Source organism: Chelmon rostratus, chromosome 1, assembly GCF_017976325.1.
Source record: "Chelmon rostratus isolate fCheRos1 chromosome 1, fCheRos1.pri, whole genome shotgun sequence".
Taxonomy (NCBI): Eukaryota; Metazoa; Chordata; class Actinopteri; order Chaetodontiformes; family Chaetodontidae; genus Chelmon; species Chelmon rostratus.
Window position 1 is genome coordinate 16,858,572 of NC_055658.1, and position 18,599 is coordinate 16,877,170.

At 38.7% G+C, this 18,599-nt stretch overlaps 1 protein-coding gene across 2 annotated transcripts; it reads right to left on the bottom strand.

Moving 5' to 3' along the window:
• Window positions 1-384: 384 nt before the first annotated feature.
• mtmr10 (myotubularin related protein 10) lies at window positions 385-18,323 on the bottom strand. 2 transcript variants are annotated; one of them, XM_041940139.1, is made up of 16 exons: window positions 17,786-18,323; window positions 16,549-16,609; window positions 13,138-13,274; window positions 12,487-12,559; window positions 11,283-11,425; window positions 9,110-9,203; window positions 8,809-8,956; window positions 7,978-8,065; window positions 7,627-7,715; window positions 7,208-7,338; window positions 7,000-7,069; window positions 6,392-6,462; window positions 5,989-6,161; window positions 5,722-5,892; window positions 5,019-5,201; window positions 385-4,346 (listed from the first exon to the last, which is right to left on the bottom strand). In XM_041940139.1, exons 1-16 carry the CDS (start codon window positions 17,840-17,842, stop codon window positions 3,732-3,734), a joined length of 2,304 nt encoding a protein of 767 aa, XP_041796073.1. In that variant the 5' UTR covers window positions 17,843-18,323; the 3' UTR covers window positions 385-3,731. The 2 variants fall into 2 exon arrangements, with proteins under 2 accessions (XP_041796073.1, XP_041796083.1); XM_041940149.1 differs by having other exon boundaries at window positions 386-4,343.
• Window positions 18,324-18,599: the final 276 nt, after the last annotated feature.

The window sequence follows — 18,599 nt, forward strand, 5'->3', positions numbered from 1 at the left end:
GGATTCATCCTGCAATATTATGTTCATTCTCGTAAGCAAATAGTCCATCTTGCATATAGGTAAAGGGTTCTGTTAAAACTTGAATTACTTACAAACTAGCAAGTATATTATTCACACAGGTGATGCACTAGAACACTGTTCTCCGCTGGTGTCCTTTTATAACCTTATATATTTTACAGTTTCTGAATAAATGAAGAATGAGGTGCGAAACGTTAGTGTTATTTTAAAAACCTTCTAAAGTATGTGGTTGTTATGCCACTGCTCCATTTGAAATTCCCCCCAAAAACCTCAATACTATGCATCTCAATATACTCTTATCGCCACCTTTAATTTTCAAATAATCTGAAGATCTTTAACATTTCTAGCAAAGTGTCCCACTTTAGGATGAATTTACATTACAGTAGTTTTCAAAGGAAGTGATTTACTTTGTACCAGTTTAACAAGCTGCCAGAGACTTCTTTAAATAACAGAAAAATTACAAAAAGTTATTTTAGTAGAGCATTTTTAGATATTGCTTGAATGTTATTTCTTAAGATGCTATACAATAACAATAACTGAGCCATGTCATTCAGCCTTTGTTGATCATTTCTCCTGCCTTTTCTTCTTCTGGACATTTTCTCTTCCTCCTATCATTTCCTAACCACAGGAGGGATTTTAACATGTAACACTTTATGACTGTGAGATTTACTGAGATTTCATATTCTTTAAAGAGGAAATACAGAATTCTTATTGCTACGACAAACTCTTTGTACACAGGAGTTATAGATAATTATTATTGATTGTAATCGTCACTTGGTACTGGGAATCTTTGCGAATATGACTACTGTTAAGCCGCAGGTAAGCTTGGAACCAACAGCAGTGTTTTCTTCATTTAGCAGGAGAGGATTGTCCAAGCTTTGTGTGAGAGGTTTTTTAGCATCTTTCTCAAATCATTTGTTACATATGGAAGGTGGGTTATCAGACAAACTTAGTGGATTCTTGTTTAAGGATGGGTTTGTTTTCATGAAACACACCCAGGAGAAATAAAAGGCAGACAGCAAATTCACTTGAAAAATAATGTAATGATTGGTTACTGGTACACATTTGAGCCTTATTTTCTGTTAGGAAAAAACAGCTTCAGTGCAGTACCTGAATTTAACTAGATTTACAGAATTGATAAAGCAACAGTTTTAGAAAACTAAAATGAGTCAACAGGTTTAGCAAATAATTACAAAAATGGTAAATCTTCCCAAAAAGGCACAGGGGATGTACAGTAGCAATTGCATCCCTCTTAGAGAACATTTGCATAACTGAATAAATACATCTACTGCTCATCAATATCAAACTGTGCCACAGCTGGAGCACAATCATCATGCAATTACAGCAGAGTGCAATGTTGTGAATTAGTGGAAAAACAGCATATAAATATCTCTCCAGAAAATATAAAGATTAAATCAAGGATAAAAGATATTTAGTACCATTGATCAAAAATATTAATTGGAAGATTTCAAGCATATACAGTATTTATAATATTTGCCAAAATTATATTCAACAACCACCTTAAAACAAACTATCCTATATATTGAGTAAAATGTGCAATTAATAGCATTTAGAGCAGGTTCTGCACTCACACTATACACATCTATATCAAAAAACACCTGAACTAGTTATTGCAGAAGAATCACAAGTTTATCTGTTGAAACTGGTCAATCTAGCATCTAAGGATCAATGCGCCTGCATAAAAGGACAGATACTGAGTCTGTCCAGTGGTCTTTTATAATAAATGCTCTGCTGTTATGTTAAGACATTACAATATTACACAGTGCTAGTTTGTCACCAGTTTTAAAGAGGCACTGGATGGCTGATTCATCTCCCCTGTTGTGCATCAAACCAGTCTCAGTTCAGCAGGTAGTAAACTTCTGGGTGTCCTCGTGTCAACATCTTTGCAGCGCCCTGGAAGTCGCCCACTAGAAATTTCTCCGATTGCATCATAAAATGTTTATGCACTAACCTCATCATCACTACCCTGACTGGAAGTACAGTAACTTCACTGCTTGTTTTCTACTATATTATTCCTCTATACAGAGCAGAACTATCTGGACCAAAACAAGGAATTTTAGTACACATGTAAGTATTGTTATGGCTGCATACAGTATGTTTAACAGTGTACACAGGTGATGTATTCATTCCTTCAATCATTTTCCCTCTGTAGAAAACAACAGCTGTTTCTTTAAACAGTGTGTGTGCTGTAGTTATAGTTGAAAATTACTTTTATTGTCATCTGATTTTGAAATGTCAAAACTACTCACATGGTGCACTTGCTATTCAGGTGATTTATTGCTGATGTTGTCTCACGTGCTGGATTGAAACTGCGTCACTTGTCATTCACCCATCACTGTCTCATTCACTGGATCAGTAACTTCACTGCCAGAAATCCAACCCACTACATACAGAAGTAGAGACTGGTTTGAGTCAAAGCCCTTGTCTGTCCCTTTGATTTCAAATATTTGCCCAATCAGCTACTGTTGATCTGAATAGTTTCTCCTCAGCGCCTTACCAGAAGGCCTCTATTAAAGTTTGTAAACCCCCTCAAACGAGAAGAGGAAATGTCTACCACAGATCGAAGTCCTCACAGCTCCACTTCCCCCTTTAAGTATCATCTGCTTTATGATACTAAAAATATAGGCCATTTTCTCTGCTTTAAAAATAGAGTAAATCTACAAACCCTGAAAACACACTATTTGCTACTTACAATGAAACCAACAAAAACATTAAAATATGGGCACTTGGAGCAAATAGCATTAAGTCTGTGCAAAAAAAAAAGAAAGAAAAAAGAAAACACACGCGCCCCATTACATTCAACCAGGCCAGTTATTCTTTGTTTTTACCACATAGTAAAAGTGTGTTAGCAGTGTTATTTTCTGTTCCTCTTTCTGAAATAAAACTAGGTAAAATATTAGAATATCTTCTATTACACTTCCTGGAAGGTACTAACAAATCGAGTACTTGGAAATCAGTGTTCAGTGAAAAGCATCATCGCTGCTGCAATAAACCCTGGCATTTTCTAATTTCAAGCATTCCTATTTGGATTAAAATGGTCAATTCCATTACAATGGGGAAGCCTTAATGACCAATGAGAATTCAAAGAAAGGACACCTAAACTGATAGCACTACAACACACATACATAGTGAATCTTCAATTATTGCTTTAAAACTTGCAGTGAATCACTGGTAAATCCTGGAGAGGAAGCTCTCAACCTCATTTTAAATCAATATTGAAATCTCTAAAAGCACCCTTTGTGTGGCTTATACAGTATGCTCATCAATAAAGAGCAGTTAGCTTAGCTAAATCTTGAGAAAGACCTTAACTAAGACCAAAGTAGATAAGAAAATACATCTATTATAAATATGCATTAAGCATGAACATCTTTCACAGTCAGGGGAGACCTCACAGTAGCAACTCACTGGTCGATAAGTAAGATGTGCTTCAGTTAATCGCACTTCCTCAACTGTAATGGAAAACGATGATTCAGGCCTATAAATGACACTTCAGTTTAGAAACTGCCTCAGATTTCAATGCAGCATCAACGGTGCAAATTCTAGCTTATAAATTATTAAAAATCAGAAGTCAAAAGTTAAAGTTTTCTATTTCTCATTTTCCTTCTTGGTATTTAAGAAAGAGGCAATAGAAAATAAGATGATTAATTGTTACACAAGCCTGTACTGAGCTCAGAAAAGTGAGCCCAACAACCTCAGAGAGTGTCGTTAGCAAGAGTCTCTGTAGAGAGCCAGATCCTCGCCCCGTTCAGAAATTTGCTAATGGGAGTCCCATGGATACCGCGGCGGCAAAGGTTTCCCACTGGGGTGAAAGGAAATGAGGATGTAAGGAAGTCTGGGGGTGTAGGGGGGTCATTTGGGGAACTGGCCTTAAAATACATCCTCCTTTGGTCTGAAGGGGGCCCACTTGGGCTGGGAAGTGGCGTGCTGCCTGGACTGGGTCCCTTATACTGCCTGAGCTGGCTCTGTAGTATCTCAATTTCATCAACCAGTTGGGAGAGCTTGTGGTAGGCGGTGATGGGGCCTCCTTTGGGAATGCAGGCTTCAGGAACCCAACGTAGAAAGAAGAGCTTCCAGAGAGCCACGTGAGAGGGCATGAGCAGGGGAATCAGGATGCCCTGCTGGTCCGCAGGTCGAGAGAACCAGTCCCTGAAGAAGCGCTCTGACGGGCTTTCGTCTTTCACTGGCGAGAAATCAGGCTTCAGCTCTGACAACAGAGAGCCCCGTCTGGGCAATGTATCCTCTCCACCTTTCAGTCCATTACGCAGAGATGCAGAAGTTCCTCGCAAAGTGGAACTGTAGGCTTTCTGCTGAAGGAAGGACACAGTTAACTGATGTTCAGCAAACACGATAAACTATCTGTGTGACCGGCTGCAGCAGCCGACTGAACAACATCAATGATTTACTTTCCATATAATAATTCACCTTCTGTGCCTTTTCTGAAGTAGCTGATGACACAAAAACAACAGACAACCATAACATGTCAGCAGCAATTAAAAACACTGCTGACTGGGTGGATTGCTCATGTTAAACATTAACATTAAAAATAAACAAACTCCATCCGAGTGAATTTTGGCAAAATGCTTACAAAAACAGTAATACCAGCATACCTACCAAGACTTGGATGACCTATTTTGAAAATACCTACACAGCATTATTGATCCTAATCTGACCTTTGAAAACAAGAATGGTGAGCATCTTAAAATTAATTAGAAACTGTCACAGAGGCAGCTGGGATACCTTCCCTACAAAAGACAAGGACAGCAAAAACTCTGCAAACAAACCCCGAAAACTACTTAATGTTTTTTCCTCCTTGAATAAATTCCTGATGTCTTTCATTCAGCTGGGCTGACATCTATTACAGCAAGGTTAAAACTGATGTTATATATCCAAGGTAGTAAAAAAAAAAGAAGCAAACACATAAAACAACGTGCTGCTACGACTCCTATAAACATGTACAGCTTGACCAGTGTCTCATGTACCTTTGTGCGCGTGAAGGTTTTCACTTCTCCATTCTGAACACAGGCAGCTCCTTTGCCTACGTACATGGGGTTGTTAAAGAGTGTTTGGTCTTTAGTGGAGAACTGCTGAGACCAGTTCCAAACAGGAGGGAAATACACAACCGGGTCTTCTCCTTGAGGGATGGCTTTATTCTTGGCAAAGTCCTGTCGAGTAAACACAATGTTATTCACATGCCGTGCACAGCATGACACAGAAAACATTACTGTACACTGGAAAAAAACTCCAATTGAGACATCAATCAATGGAGGTAAACAAAAAAACAACTTCCATAATTTGCTTTTGTCAAATTTTGTCGGTTACATCGCTGGCCACAAGCTACACGTTTTCTTGTCTGTGTGCATTACATTGCACTCTTTCCTGTCAATACACCCAGATAGAAATTATAGTCCTCGACATGAAATCATACCACAAAAACATGTTGCTTTGATACACACTATCACCTGGAATTATGATGTGTGTTTTTTATTGTTCTTCAGCCACTGACACAAACACATAACACAAACAACATATTCTGATTCTGATTTTTCATGTTTAACTTTTAAGCAAGCACCAGATAATATTTTTTATGTTGTGTGCAGATGTTTGTTATTTATTCTTATTTATGTTTTACACAGCGTCCTAACGTTTTACATAAATATACAATCATATGTATGTATCACTCACCATCAAGTGCTGAGCACGCTGTTTGGGAGAATTGAAGAGGAAAGTACTGAAGAGTGGGATCCACATGCTGTCACTCAGTACTGTAAGATATGCCTCGGTGAACTCAAATGCTGCTGGGTACTGATTCGTCATCTGCCACACGCAGTCCAGGAACAGCGTGAACAGTGGAGACTTGACAGAGAGAAAAACAGACAACAAGAAGAAGAATAAGTGCCTTGGCATATCTAATAGGTCCGGGACTGGGGTATTTACTGCCAGAAAAATTACCTCCTCTTTCTCATTCTTCTTTAAGTGGTTGCATCTGTCCAAGAAGCGATGGCCAGCCATCACCCACTCCTTCTGCACCAAACTCTGAAAGCCAATGAGACTGCGATAATGAGGGTCCAACATGAGCTGCACCAAGGAGGACACTACACAGCTCAGGTCTCTGTCCTCTTCCTCTGTTAAAAAAAAAATGGAAAAAAGGAAAAAGCTTCAACAAGCTCTTTGCAAGGAAAGCATCTTGTACTGATTTGATCTGAATGCAACCACAACAATGTGTGTGCAACATGTGTTTGAAGACAAATGTTAGTACAATATCACAAATGATGGACTAACAAGATTAAAAGTAAAGTTCATTGTGCAATAAAGAATAAAGACTGCTGTTGCTCTGTGACTGTGAGAGTTTTACCTTGAAGAATGACAGAGGAACTCTTTCCATCCAGGTGGTAGACCATCTCAGCTGAGTGTTTCAGGAAAGCCCTTCAGTCACAAACAGAACATAAATGGAAACCTTCTTTAAAAAACAAGCTCAGCACTCATAACTTTATGAAGTGTACAAAGACAAACAGATATAAACGAGACGTATATTATTTTTAAGTCCTTTTTGTGCTTGTGGACTAATTACTGGCCAGGCAAGCAGATGATAGAAGCCAGCTGCTGGCTGTCACCAGACCTTAAATTTCAAAGCTGAATAATCATGCTGTCCAAACAAGTAACTTGTGTCATGAGGATATATTTACACAAAATATATAGAAATATTACGGACACACAATGTATTTCCACGGATGCAAGATTAATAATTGTACACAAAAAATAAAACAGTAACTTATATAGGATGTGTAAATGCAACTTATATAAGAAATATCGACTGTAAAAAAAAAAAATACAAAACATTCATGCAGGTTAAAATCCAGACGGAATGATGAGGGTAACGCAAACGTTGTGAAGGCCATCGAATTAAACCTGGCTCTTAATAAACGACAAGAGCTACCATGCGGTGTCAGGTTGTTTGCATACCTGATGTACTCCAGCCAACGCGAGTTTTCAATTGATGAAAGCCACCTCTCCTCAGACTCCTCAAAAGCATCTGCACACAATCAAAACAATTAAACACTTGTACATCTAGAAAACCAGACTCAAGCATGTCAAGAAATCCCTTCCAGTTCTAATCAAAGGCCATGTGCATTAAGATATACTTCACACATCTACGGTTAATGAGACTCACCTATGACACAGATCTGCCTGATTTTAACAAAGGCACTCTGGATGTCCTGGATGTTAGGCAGACACTTGTCTAGATCGGACTTGAAGACTTCACTGCGCTGTGGGTGGCTTTTTGTGATGGCAGTGAAGACCCTGCCACAACACAAGACCAACACAGATGACTGGGTTAGAGATGTCTTGAACAGCAACATCTAAACTATCGATCATTAGTATATTCAGAACATTGGCATGAACAGCTTAATTACCAAAAACCTGGACTATATAATATAGATTCAGAATGATATCAAACTATGACGAATCTAAACACTTTCTTTCTCTAATGCAGCAGTTGAAGGTCTGTTGGCTGCTGTTGAATTTCAGTAGAACCAACCCATTTAATACATGTTTTGAATCAGAATGAAGTAGAGGAGTCTGCTGTACCTCTGATCAATCTTCCTCTGCTGTAGCGGATCACTTATGCTGGTCATGCGGACAAGAGCACTTCCATTTGGGTGATTCCAGCACCAGAGCTACAACGTACATAAATAAGACATGGGTCAGTGAGAAAATAAATGAGATCAATCAATCAGTTTGGATGGAAGACAGGCGGAGTCTGTAGATAATGATTACAAATGACTCCATCTGTGATCCTTAAATGTGCGAGTAAAATAACATTATACACAGGCCTAATAATAACTTACTGAAAGGGATAAATGAAAAAGTATATATTAAGCAAAGTTTGAAAAACAGTAGACATTTAATAAAGACAGAGGTACGTAAGAAAGTACTCACAGGGATGCGCTGATCAGTGAAGAATATGGAGTACTGCTTCAGATCCTGATCAGCGAGAGAAACCGGGACCACAACGTACTCTGGGAGGCTAAAAAGAAGAGTTAGAGAGAGACTGGTGTTACACAAGAATCAAACACAAAACACCATTTAAAAAGTGGGAAAAAAGCAGGAAAATATGTCGAAGTAAACATATTTCAATGTTCCCCACAACTTCCTCTTTTATAGTCAGAAAGTGACATCCTAAAGCAGTGAATGAAGGGTTAGGCTTTTCTTTTTCATATGAATAAGCTTCATGTAGATATACCATAATACTGTACTAATGATACTGAAAGCCTTGTTGATGTACATTAAATAACTTGTTAGCGCTTTGCCTATCCCAAATATCTAATCTGATGAGTATCTTTAGCAGCGAGGATCTTTCTATGATTGAGGGAAAACTCAATCCCTGAATCTGGAATCTGTAAGTATTTTTTTAGCCTCATGTGATGTGTTCAGTTTGATGCAAGCTATTATTAAGCAATTATGAGTCTTTTCTCGAATCCTGCATAATAAACTGTACAATCCTTACTTTGAAACCCACCATGATGTCACCGCTGAACTTAGATGAATAGGACCTATTGTCCAAAACAGACTTGCACATTTCTCTGAGACATTCACTTTTTTTTTTTTTGCTAAAGTCTCTCATGAAGTGAGTAAAAAAGCTTACAGTGTAAAATATACTGCCCTGCCTTTAGGGGTAAAGGGTGAAATATAGGATATTTGAAAGAAGTAGGACCCACTGTTGGAGTTACCATCCTAAATTGCATGCAACAAACAACATGAGCTGAAAACCTTGGTGAGATGGCATAGCTCTCATTGATGGAGCACACCCTCCACTCTGATGCCCCTGTTCTCTTGATCTCCCGATCCCAGTCAGATGGGCGGTCAAAAATGGGGGTCTGCAATCCTCCTCGAGGGGTGGAACCATTGACTCGCTCCCCTATAAACAAGGATACATTTTGAAATTACTGCTTGCACATAATGCAGATAAATTAATTTTAAATTTATATATTTTCAGGGTAACCCTGTAAAAAAAACCCTGTCATGTCTTTTAGCAGCAATAAAAAAAAAATACAGCATGCTATATGCGTACCTTTAGATTCATGGTAACGCCGCCCTTGATACTCAAAGCCAAACAGCAGTTGAAGATCAGCTGGATGGGAATAGTGTGCAATAGCAAGGCAAACCTAGAATGAAAAGAAAAGTAATTTTATGGGACATACTGTACAACAGAAGTATAACTGAATGGTGGAATCTATTAAACTTTATCCAGGCAGATTAGGTTTCATCTCAACCAATCAGCTTCCCAACTCCTGCAACCATACAAACACAAGAACAAGTGAAACCCGGGAAGACAAATGTTTAACTGACAGCCCGCCGCTCTGGGTTACAGGACTGAATCTCTCTGTGGCTCCACTGGAGTCAAACAAAGCAGCCCATTCAGTAGTAAAGCTGTGAATAACACCAGAGGACACAGAAAAAGTGTGTGTGTGTATGTGTGTGTGGACAAGGCTGCTCCCAACTCTGTAATTTCCTATGGCAAAATAAGCTATTATAGGCTGGCCTAATTCCATATGTCACAAAGAAAAAAAAGAAAAGGACTGAGCCCCGTTTTAGGTTCACACTGTAATTACATACATGGTGTCCATAAATAAACTCACAAGAAGTGAGGGAGGGCAGACTCATTCCTATTTCAGCACTCTATACATAATCGACTCTCCATATTTTGTTGCATGCAGCAGAGTACATAAAATAAGGTGAATAATGCATTTTGAACTAAATCAAATAGAAGACTTGTAACACTGTCCAGAAGGCTTTTCATTGCAGTGTGATACTGTCATGGTGTCAGCCAAATGTGCTGCTGGTATGTGCTGTGGAGTTCCAAGTGCTCCAAAAACTACACAAAAATTGCTCCCAGATGACATGGGCGGAGATCAGACATGCAACTGCGTACGTTCAAATTCATGTACATTTCATTGACACACTGTCAAGAGATATACAGCTGCATAACTCTCATGGGCCAAGTAGTGAAGCTACAGGGAGTCAAGAGCTCCCGAAGACCTTTGTGCATATAATTCATGAATGCACATTTATGTTCAGGACTTTTGCAACTCCAGATACACAATATTTTTAACACATCTGTGCTTACAGAGCATGAGAGTGCTCAATGTCAGTGTAACACATGGCAGGGTGTGTTTTGAGTTGGTCAAGTATACTTATCAGTCAGTCACATGTTCCCATGGCCTGGCAGGTTCATTCCAAGGTGACAACTTCCTGGTTTTAGTTTTTGTTCGTCTAAGATTTTTCTAAACTAACTAAAAGGGCATGAAAGTCTTGGTAAATTCAGTCAAAGCCACATGCTAGTAGGCACAACAGTTCAACCTACTATAAAACTATGTCTGCATGTTTTCCTGGCGTTTAATGTAGCCTGCTACATTACAGTTGGTTGGCCCCAGTTTCTCTGCTTAGAAAATTCTTTTAGCTGAATTTAAGGTGAATATAAGGTGTCATCCCCAAAATATCTTAAAATTCTATCAATACATAAACTGGTAATTCCACTGAGTTACAGGTTCCTCAACGTAGCACCAATTTTGCAGAATGAAACATCTGTCCATTCAATCTCTCTGTGCAGGAGATGAGTCAGAGTCACGCTGCCAGTTGTTCCTACAATCAGGATCAGTCTCAGTTTCCTTTGCCTTGAATGAGCATTGTTCTCAGTGTCTCTTATTCATTGTTTGGCTAATGGCCACGCTGAAAATGCCTTTTGAAAAGTTAGTCATGTCTGTTCAGATGGAGGGTGAGGGAGCAGCACATCAAAGTTTGCATGATATAAATATTCTTTTCGCTGAGGAAGGGGTCATAGCACGAAGTGTGTGTATGCAGTGAGCTCACGCAGCCAGGAAAGGAAAAGTTTAGTCAGCAACAACTAACAGTGAAATGGACAAGGGAAACTGAGAAAAAGGGAATGCTTAATACCGAGCAATTAGTCATTTGGAGGGATGGCAGAAACAGACAAGTTAAAGTCACTGTGTGTAGAATCTTTGTGATTCTTTCAAATTATTGTCACAGCAAGTTTTACTTACAAAAACGAACAACTGTAGTGAATATATGCAGGGAACATTCATCTCAGTGTCCCCAGGCCAAATACATGGAGAAAGGGGATCGCAACATGCATTTCTTCATGCTACCACTGAGGGCTCCAGCTAAAAAGACCATTAAATGACAATTATCATTCGATAAAAAAAATACATTTCAGTACCACTCACCTTTTTGGCGCTCTCAGGCCCAGCCTCATGAAAGCAGAACCGTATGATGCGCAAGTCTTTGCAGTAGAGAATGAGCTCTGTTGGGTTGAACTTCAGCTTTTGGTTTGACCCCAGTACTTTCTTCTTACCCTTTGTATCATTTACTGAGAACAAAGACAAAATATGGCTAGAAAGCTTCCACAACAGCATATATATCAGATAAGAACGAACCCAAAAAAGTTGGGACGCTGTGTTTAACATAAATAAAAACACAATGCAATCCTTTGCAAACCCTTTTCAACCAACATTCAAATGAAAAACAGTACACAGACTAGTCAACTGAATATGGGTGGAAAAATAAAATAAAATAATAATAATTACATTCTGTTTTTATTTATGTTTTCCACAGCATCCCAACCTTCTGGGATTCGGGTTTGTGTGTAATGCAATTTATCCATCAATACATAATGTTTGGATGAAAGTTGTAGAAACGGTGCTGCGTTTATGCAGAGTAGTAACAAAGGACCTTGACCTTAACATATGCCATTACAGATCATGTTTTAACTCCTGGTGTAAATGGACCCTGTTGTAGATTGTGTGAAAGCACAAGCAGTCATGTCCAAAATATCACTTCTAACTGATTCAATATAGTCAAAACATGCTAATACTTTATTTGATTGATATTACCCAGCAGGGGCCTTATGCCAATCTAAATGCTCCTATACTTTTAGAAATCCCATAATAATAATGTTGTCTTTGGTAGTCCAGTTCAAACAGGTCAGAAACAAGCAGGATAAAACGAAGCCATATGCTTCATCACTGTAACACAACAAACCTTGCTCTGGGCAGTTGCCCTTGCAGTGTCAGCAATTGACAGCAATGAGATATATAAACAAGGTTAATCCCAGCCGGGCTGCACTGCCACTAATCACTGCTTTAGCTGTGACATCACTTGTTATCAGATTGCTGACAGGGAGAGAACAACAAAGGAGACCAGTCATCTAAACTGTCAAAGATTAATGAGGGGCCCATTTAACTTTGATTCTAATTGTAGATATCTATTATAAATTCTTGTATTTGTTTAATATTGTTAGGAAATGAACAGTTTGGGCTATTCAGGCTACTAATTAGACTAAATGATTAATCTTTCAGACTTGTAGAATACTTTGTCACAAAAAATAAAATCTTTTAAGGTATACCACAAATGTTTTTGAAATTGATGTACCTGTTACTACTTGCTCCAGACAGGTGAGGGGGATGTCGTGCTCTCCAAGCAGAAGGTGGGACAACTTTGACTTCTGTGGTAGGGGCAAACAACCAAAAAAATATGTTTGACATCCTGTACCCTGTAGAGATTATATTACACTCATGACTCCCAGAAATATTTTCTAAAACACCAGTGGGTAGATCAAGTTGATCCCCTCAGACAGAGCAACAATCAAGTTCCCTTCTGTTATTATGGCAACAATCTGCCGCATAGCTGGATATGACGTCTATTCTCTCACTTCTTGTGCGATATCACTGACAATGTAGTGCAGGAAGGGACACAAGTTTTCCTTCCTCCTTGCCAGATGGACTACACATACAAACAAGGCTGTGAAGTATTTAAGCTATTCAGCAGTATGCTGGTGGCACTAGCAGATCTCAGAAATATAAAACTAAAAGCCACGGGAGGCCATTCTTTGTTTCAAATATGATAAATCTTCAACATTTTTAAGAACTGTATGAGGAAGTTAAAAAATGTGGTTTTGACCTCTGTGGTGTCATAGTGACAGAACATCAAACCAAATTCATTATATTCCTAACTACTGTTAACAATGGCTAAATATTCAAAACAGCACAGTTTGAGTTCTTTAAAGTCAGCCTACATAAATACCTGTTTCGGTGGGGCATCTTGAGGGATGAAGGAGACCTTAAAGTTGGTGCATATCAACTTCCCCCAAAGGTCATCCTGGCTGCTTTCAGCGCTGATGCATTTCCTCACAAAGTTCACCTCATTAACTACTATCTCCCCTGGTGACAAACAAGTGAGAGAGAACAGAAACAACACGAGTGTAAAACCTACAGTGCACAAATACAGTTAAAGGAAGAATGCGGAGTAAAGATGACAAAGACAAAATAAAGAAAATGAAGATCAATTGATTTGAATTTGGCTTTGTGAACAAAACAGCACTTGACTTTTGCAATGAATTTAGAAGCATCCTGTTAACAGGTTAAACTGGTATGTGCAATCCCTTATTCAATTAAATTCCAAATCAAAACAAAAGATGACACATTTATTAATGTTAAATGTAGCTGTCTATTATTGAGCTCATTATTTAAATAATGAAATCCCACCGACATCCAGCTATTTATTAATATAAATGTTAACATGTCTAATGTTTTTTAAAAAAACTTTTAATTTACATTACTGCTTTACATTAAAACCTACAAAACATCCAGGTTTTGTTTCTTGCATGCAATCACTTACATATATCTCATCTTGCATGCTTTTCTGTAAGGGCAGCAGTGAAAGAGGCTGTGAAAGGCTGAGTTCAAAATCAAAAAGCTAAATGATCTTAAAAGGCTGAAGCTACTTTACTCAAGGTTTGTTGGGCAGAAGAAAGCCAAACGGCCTCACGCACATCCCAAGTTTCTGTGACGACAAGTGGGACAGCAACCCCCTTCCGTTCTGCCACATGCAAGTCATCTTATAGATTTTATTGTGGCTTTGGGCTAAAGAGGCAGCTTTTCATATACTATCGCTAACAAGTAACATGATCCTTGCTTCTTAATATGATCGCAAAACGATTAATGATTAGACAAGAATGCGGTGATAAAATGTTTCCCTCTGGATTTTTTTTAAAGATGAGAACTGGGGCAGCAGGGTGGAGTCCTACAGACAGTCACATCAAAGGACTACCCCAGAGCAGCACACAGCAAACGTTCAGTGAGATGTTCCTGAAACCTGTCCTTCTGATCGGCTCCAAAATCAAGATGGGAAAAGACAAGCAAAAATGCTCCCTGGAAAGTTTGTTTTACCAGTCATTTAGCGAGGTACCAGTTAAAATTCTCATGTCAGCCGTGGCCTAAATAAAGCACACACCACTAAAGTACAGCATGTACAGCACTAAAGAAACTGTAAAAAGATGTAAAACTTACAAATACAACTAATTTATGGCTTAACGGTCCTCTTACTTTTATAAAGGACATCACTGTGCTGTATATTTACTCCAAGTAACACACAATGTAACACTTTGGAAAGGGTGTGTCGAGCCACTCCCATGAGGTTAGCATGTCAACTGCTCAGATGTAAACCACAATAAATCATTGAAGGCTTTCCTGCTGCTCCAGTTAATGAACTAGCTAAACTTAAAGGTCCACTGTGAGGGATTTCGGGTGATCTATTGGCAGAAATTTATATTTAATATTCATAGTAATGTTTTCATTGGTGTATAATCATTGAGTTTGTATTACCTTAGAATGAGTTCTTTATATCTACAGAGGGGGTGAGTGCTCTTTACCAGAGCCCACCATGTCGCACCACCATGTTTCAACAGTAGCCCAGAATGGACAGTCACTGGGTCTAGAGGGGCCAGAGGGTGAGGCAGGGGTATTCAATTGGTTGCAATATGCAAACTCCCTGCCACTAAATCTTACACAATGGATGATACTTTGGCACCATGTTGGGAAAATAAGCATTTATTGGCATAATTTGAAAGAATTAGGATTTAATTAAAAATTACAAATTGAAAATCCAACTTAACTGCCCATGGCTGAGCGGTGGAGACCCCAAAGTGACTATGAGGACTTGTGGTCTTTTTAAAGTTTTGCTAAATTTAAATCTATTTATGCGAGTAAAGAGATGAAATTGCAATTGCGCCTCATACAAATACTGCTGGCAGGGTGGTATTTCTAATCCCTCATGAGAGGGTGCACTCGTATCCTGAGAAAACCGACTGAACAAAAGCCTGTCACAGCACCTGCATTCTAACAGTTCAAATAAGGGTGGCGCTGATTGACATGAGAAGCAATTACAGGTTACTTTGGTGTGTGTCAAACTTATTTATAGAAAACAACTGTGTTAGCCCTGAAAGTGATGCTGTCAGACATTGAAAAGGAATCTGATTGTGTACAAAGTGATAAGTAATACTGAGGATGTCCCTGCTTTTTAAAATTGAGGTACTACAGTTGCTATAGCAGCCCAGGAAAATAAATAGGAAGATGCTCTTGATGCACCTAAATGCTTTGTATGTTAGTGACAACAAGCTACTACTGTGTATGGAGAAATGGGAAATAAGACAAGGCTAAAGACAATAAAAAAAGATTCTGCATTAGCTTAGGTTGAGACAGACTGACACGTGGTTGCCTGAGCTGAAATGCTTGTTAGACCAGTCTGATTAAACAATGAAACAGGATCACTCATTATCCAAATCCACAAAATGAGCTTCACCCAGGCTTTCATAGCCAAATCTAGACACTTTAAGACCATGCAGTATTCTGAGGAAATGCAACACTGACCGACAGTGATGCAAACGGAACAAAGGAAGTAACTTAACAAATTCTCTATTTCAGAAGCTTTTTGCTGGACTCTCACAGCTATTGTTAAGGTTTCAATTGCCTCAGACGCATCTCAGGTATCTAAATTTTTGTGTGAACTGGGTAAAAATGGCCATATTCCAAAACAAACTACTCAGATACCTTTCTGGACAGTTCAGATGGAACTTACTAACAAAATGCCATTCAAAGTTGATAATAAATCCAGAGACATGAGTAACAAGACAAGTTATCCTGATAATCAGGCCAAACTGTAATTTTGACTAGATTATTTGTTTGAATCACTGAAAACAAAATGTGGGCTAAGGGTTTCCTCTAGCTATTTATTCAATGAAAAATTAGGTCTTTTTGTCTAAATACAAGTCTGCTGCTTACTTAATGATGTTCCCACTTTGCACGCAGGGAAAGGATACAGTAAGTAAGTAAAGTTCATTTAGGCACCTTTCACCAGAGTAAGGTCACAAACTGCTTCACAAAAAAATAAGACTAAAAATACACTAAAAAGACAAGTAACAAACAAAGACTATTGGAAAAGACACATAAAATTACAAATATGGTACATCTTATACAAGGTGAATACAGTCTTTGTCTGGTTATTAACATAATGTCTAAATTATAATATTATAATTTATATAATATATAATATTAATAAGTCAAGAATGTCCGATCTGCTTTGGTTAAAATCGACAGGTCTTGTTCGATTAAAACTTTTTTTGGAGCCAACTATTCTGAATGCAGAGAATAAACTTACCTTGAAGTAACTTAGGCTCCAACTTTTTAATGGGTGGTTCAATAGCTTTCTTCACATCGGTCTAGAGAAAAAGCATAAACCACATCAGAGTTGGTTAAAGACTAACTTGTCAGATGGTGAATGAAAAATGGCAATAATGTACCTTTAAAAGGTGGAGGGGAGAGTTGCAATAGGGCTTGCAAATTCCCAACAAAAATTACACCATGGCTGCCCTACAACCGTGTTGAACATCCTGATAGCCATTATGATTAGTTTTGTTGAATTAATGTAGAATAAACAGTTTGAACATGCCATATGCAATGGCAAGTCTGGTGGAAGCTGTTTACAAAAGTGAAAGGAACCAAAGACACACAGCAGTCAACTAATGCTATTAATACTGGATCCCTAAATAGTGTGCACACTTCAAATACAGTGACAGCCCACAAGCATTTGAAAAGTCATGTGTTTTCATTGTTGGCTCGGCTCCAGCACAAATTTCAAGTGAATGAATGACTATAAGGTTTAAGTGCTGACTTTATCTTAACAAGTGTTTGGAGCAGCCATGTAGGATTCTGGGTTAAGTGATTCACTGGAATTCTCTCTTGAATGTGCAATTTTAAATTTAAAGTCCTAGCTTGGAATTATTTACCTAAACACAAATATCAGTTTAACGTTAGTTAGTTCTCTACATACAAACACTGGTCTTGACCTTGACCGTCAAAACACTGGTTTTGTTTGGGCTGTTGCACCAGCGTCTGTAAGCAAAGCAAACCCTTTGACTTGCTGTCTGGAGAAGTGCATAGACCAGAAAGCTAAACACGGCAAATAGGTTGCCCACACGGTGGATGCCAAATTATAACTGAGCAATAATTGATCTTTTCAAAATGGTATCAGATTCACCATAGAGGTTTCAATTATTCTAACCAGTGACACTTGATACTAACTTTGAGGGAGCAAAGAACAAGCTAGTTAAATGTTTCTGTATTATTAATATCATTACTATTTTGTACATTTTCCAACTCCACATGTTAGAATACCTGACTTCAACAGAAAGTCAGTGGGACTGCTTACAGATTGCATCTCTTTTTCGGCCCATCTCTTCTTATAATTTCGATCACGCATTTCAGATCAACTTTCCTTCCGCAACACCCAAGTCACGACAACTCCAGCCTCAATCAAATCAAGAAACTATCTGGCACCGTATTTACCATCCATCCACCGTAAACTCTGCTGTTAACAGACAAAAGCAAATCCATACCTGTACAGGTGGAAGATAACACTTGAAGGTTGGTTTCATGGGTTTAACAGAGAACATTGTTTATGTCCGCCTTCACAGTGCTGATCCTAAACGGACGCCTGGCAAGCGCTTGAATGCTGCCAGTGGAAAAAAACAACCCAAAAAGGAGCCTTAAAGAAAGTTTAGGTCAGCGTTTAGCTGAGTAAATCCGAGACGTCCGTGTGTAAAATATTCATCGAGACAGGTCGGGCCTGCGACGACACTCGTCCATTTCGATAGGCAGTCAAATAGCAGATAACGCTGGCTGGTTGAAAAAGTTGACAGAAGTTAACGTTGAGACGTCGGCGTTAGCTTGGCTAGCTAGCTAGCTAGCATAAAGTACTACATGAAGTTTATTCACGCCGTCCCCGCGCAGAGGTAAAATGGTGAAAATGACTTCGAGGCGCCTGTTGTGTGTCTACATGTTCTTTCCACCTGTTACGGTATTAGTTACCCTCAGCGACTTCCTGAAAGTCTAACAAATTCAGCCAAACGCAGGACCTGATCCTGTAAAGGACTTAACGGCCATGTTTATAAAGAGTGAAGGTCCCGCCCTACTTCCGGGCTTCGCTGTCGAGCTGTGTTTTCGTACCGACACTTTCTTTCATCAAACTTTCTGGAAAGCTGAAACAAGAACGCTTGGGTACTCTGCCCATATTATAGGTCAACCAGATACCTAACATTGCACGTTATAGTAAATATTAATAACCTTATCATTTGAAATATAAAACAACGATTATCGCGTTAATGTTTATCTAGAACACCACCCATGGACTACAACTCCCATGAGACACAA